This window comes from Phaseolus vulgaris, chromosome 3, assembly GCF_000499845.2.
Source record: "Phaseolus vulgaris cultivar G19833 chromosome 3, P. vulgaris v2.0, whole genome shotgun sequence".
Classification (NCBI taxonomy): Eukaryota; Viridiplantae; Streptophyta; class Magnoliopsida; order Fabales; family Fabaceae; genus Phaseolus; species Phaseolus vulgaris.
Window position 1 is genome coordinate 28,604,989 of NC_023757.2, and position 2,785 is coordinate 28,607,773.

General features: G+C 48.6%; 1 protein-coding gene across 1 annotated transcript; it reads right to left on the bottom strand.

Annotated features, from left to right (window-relative positions):
* Nucleotides 1–306: 306 nt before the first annotated feature.
* On the bottom strand, nucleotides 307–789 carry LOC137805505 (uncharacterized). The gene has a single exon (XM_068605445.1). The coding sequence runs from the start codon at nucleotides 787–789 to the stop codon at nucleotides 307–309; it is 483 nt and encodes a 160-aa protein (XP_068461546.1).
* Between the last annotated feature and the right edge of the window lie 1,996 nt (nucleotides 790–2,785).

The following is a 2,785-nucleotide window of genomic DNA, read 5'->3' on the forward strand; positions in this document are numbered from 1 at the left end:
AACACAAAGCTAAGGGAGTAGCTAGTCGTGATCAAGTAGAGGCCAAGGTCAAAGGAGGCAGATCGCGCTAGGCCTAAGCTGGTTAACACTTAGTCGTTTGCAAAGGGAAAGATAAAGCTTAAGATCGCGCTGAACCTAAGCTAGCTAACAGTTAGTCGTGTGCATAAAGAAAGGTGAAGCTCAAGAAAAATACAAGAGAAGAAGCTTATACAAATTGAGAGTATGTATTCACAACCAAGTCTTATACAAATTCTGAGTACTAAGAAAAGTTGTGCAGAAGTAAAAATTTACAAGAAAGAGAAGAGATCAAGGGGCAGGAGGGGTGAGCTTCCCATCTACCACTTCGTGATAAATGCTAAATTGCGAGAGGTCCAAGTCTGGGAGAACGCATCGGATTTGCTCGAGTGCCAGCTCGAATCCGTCAGTAAGGGCATCAACACCCACGTTCATTAAATCAGCTTTCTCCGCCTCCAGTTTTTGCTTCGAGGCCTCCGCAGCATCTCTCTCAGTGGTAAGGGCAGCAAGGGAGGAGGCAGCTTTTTCCAGTTGGCCCTTGGCTTCAGATAGTTTGCCCACCTCCTCAAGCCTCTTCTCTCCAGCAGCAGCCGCTTCCTTGGTGGACTCGAGCTCCCCCACTAGTTGAGAGTTCAGTTGGCGTAGGGAGGAGGTCTCGGCCCGTAGCTGCACCACCTCGTAGTCCAGTGAGCTAACAGATTGCCCCATCAAGATCTCCGTCTTGATGGTCTCTTGGACCTGCGCTAGGTACTCCCTCCTAGCTTTTTCCACCATGCCCCGCATCAGTTCTACAGACCCTTGGGCAGCTTCGAAGTCACTTCGCAGTGACTCCTTGTCGTGCTCAAGCTCCTTCACCCTCTTCTCCAGGGCTATTTGCTTGCGGTGCTGGGTGGAAAACTCCAAAGAGAGCACCATCTGCCTGGCCAGGTGTGTGTCCACCTCATCACCGTTCCATTCGACGAGCTCTCGGTTGCTGATAAGCTGTCGAACCAAGGTGATGACCCTGCTAAAGTTCTCGTGGCTAGCTCCAGAGGCGCTTGGTCGCGAGCTGGAGCCACCACATTCAGCAGTTGCAGTGGAGGTTGGCAGTGGTGGCGGGAGACCCCCCGGATGAGCGGATGCGCCCCCAGTAGGAGAAGCGGATGGACCAAGAGATTAGCCTGCTGGGGGGGAAGATGACGATCGAGAAGCTGAAAGCGGTTGTTGGCAGGGGGAAGGAAGGCATGTGGGCTCTGGGGCAGGTTGAGTAGAGGGAGGAGGGGGTGAACCTTCCTCTACCTCCACCACCTCGATCTCCCCAGGCTGGAGAGATGAGGTCCCCTCAACCGCTGGCAATTTCCTCTGGCGGTGTATAAGAGGAGAGCCAGAGCTTTCCTCTTCGGTTGAGGGTGCAGCAGCAGCAGCAGCAACAGGTGAAGTAGAGGCCTTCACCAATCTTCTTTTCTTCCTTCCCTGCTCGGGGCCTCCAGCAAGCACAACCGAGAGAGGGGGGCTGCAATGGGCTCGGTGGTAGAAGAAGAGGAGCCAGTTCCCTTGGTCCCCCGAAGCTTGGCAAGCTCCAGCAAGGCTTGCCTCCTGTCTTTCCCTGACATTGAATCTACATAGATGAGAAAGGGAAAAGTTAGATGGCCAAGTTACGCAAGTAATTCAAAATATATACAAGCATGCGGGAGAAGGTGCAAGTATCCTAAGAGGTGGAAGAAAAGGAGCTACCTATATATTTTTTCAGAGCCACCACATCAAATTCCTCTTTGATGAGGCGAGCAGAGTTGTATTTGGCCCCCAGGAACAGCCCACATAGCTCGCGCTCGTAGGGGGCCATGGCTTCAAGGTCCTTGGGTTTCTTGAACTCAACCTGATGGAAACCAAGTAGAGGATGCTCTAGGCCATGAAGCCCAAGCCCAACAAGGGGCCCAAGCCCATCAAGGGGTCCAAGGCCAACGAGGGGCCCAAGCCCAACAAGGGGCCCAAGCCCAATGAATTACTAGGAGCATGGCAAGAGCTTTGGGACAAGAGTATAATAAAATGGCTCTTCTTATTTCTTTTGTAGAATAGGGGTGTGAATGTAATAAAAAGGTGTAAGTAGTAAGGGAGTCTAGGGGGAGTGTAGATAGGAGCCTAGGGGGTGCCAAACCGAATTTCATTGCATTTGTGTGCCTTTTAGCTTGCATTTTCAGCACCTCTAGGCTATAAATAAAGGTGCTTAGCTTGTACAATTCAGATTGGAATTTTATAGTAGAGAGACTATACTCAATTTGGGAGAGAATTTGTGAGTTTTGAGTCCTCCTCTTCTTTGCCTTATCTTGTGAGCTATGGTGAGCTTCAAGTGGTGGCACTCCATCACTTATCTTGGTTCAAGGTTCCAAGTGGCGTGAATGGCTTCTTCCAATTCTCAAAATCCAGCAAGCATCTTCTTCTATAAGTGTTCTTCTTCCTTTTCTTCAATTTCCATTTGGTAGCTTAATTTCCTAGTGTTTTCCTTCATTTTTTCTACCGTTTACATTTCTGTTTTCAGCTTGGTTTCCATTTATTCTATTTGGTTCAGTAGCTAGCTTTTCAATTCTGTCCAGTTTTTAATTCTTGTTCTTCATTCCTTGTGTTTGATTCAATTTGACAATACATGGACTTCCATATGAGTCTTGGTTGGTGCTAAGTTTTGGTGAGTTCTTGAATTTAGAACATTGATCCAATTCTAAAGTAAAGTGCCTTTCAATCCAGCTCAAGTTGCTCCTAAGAATGTCAAGAATCATGTGTTCTTGTAGTTACATTC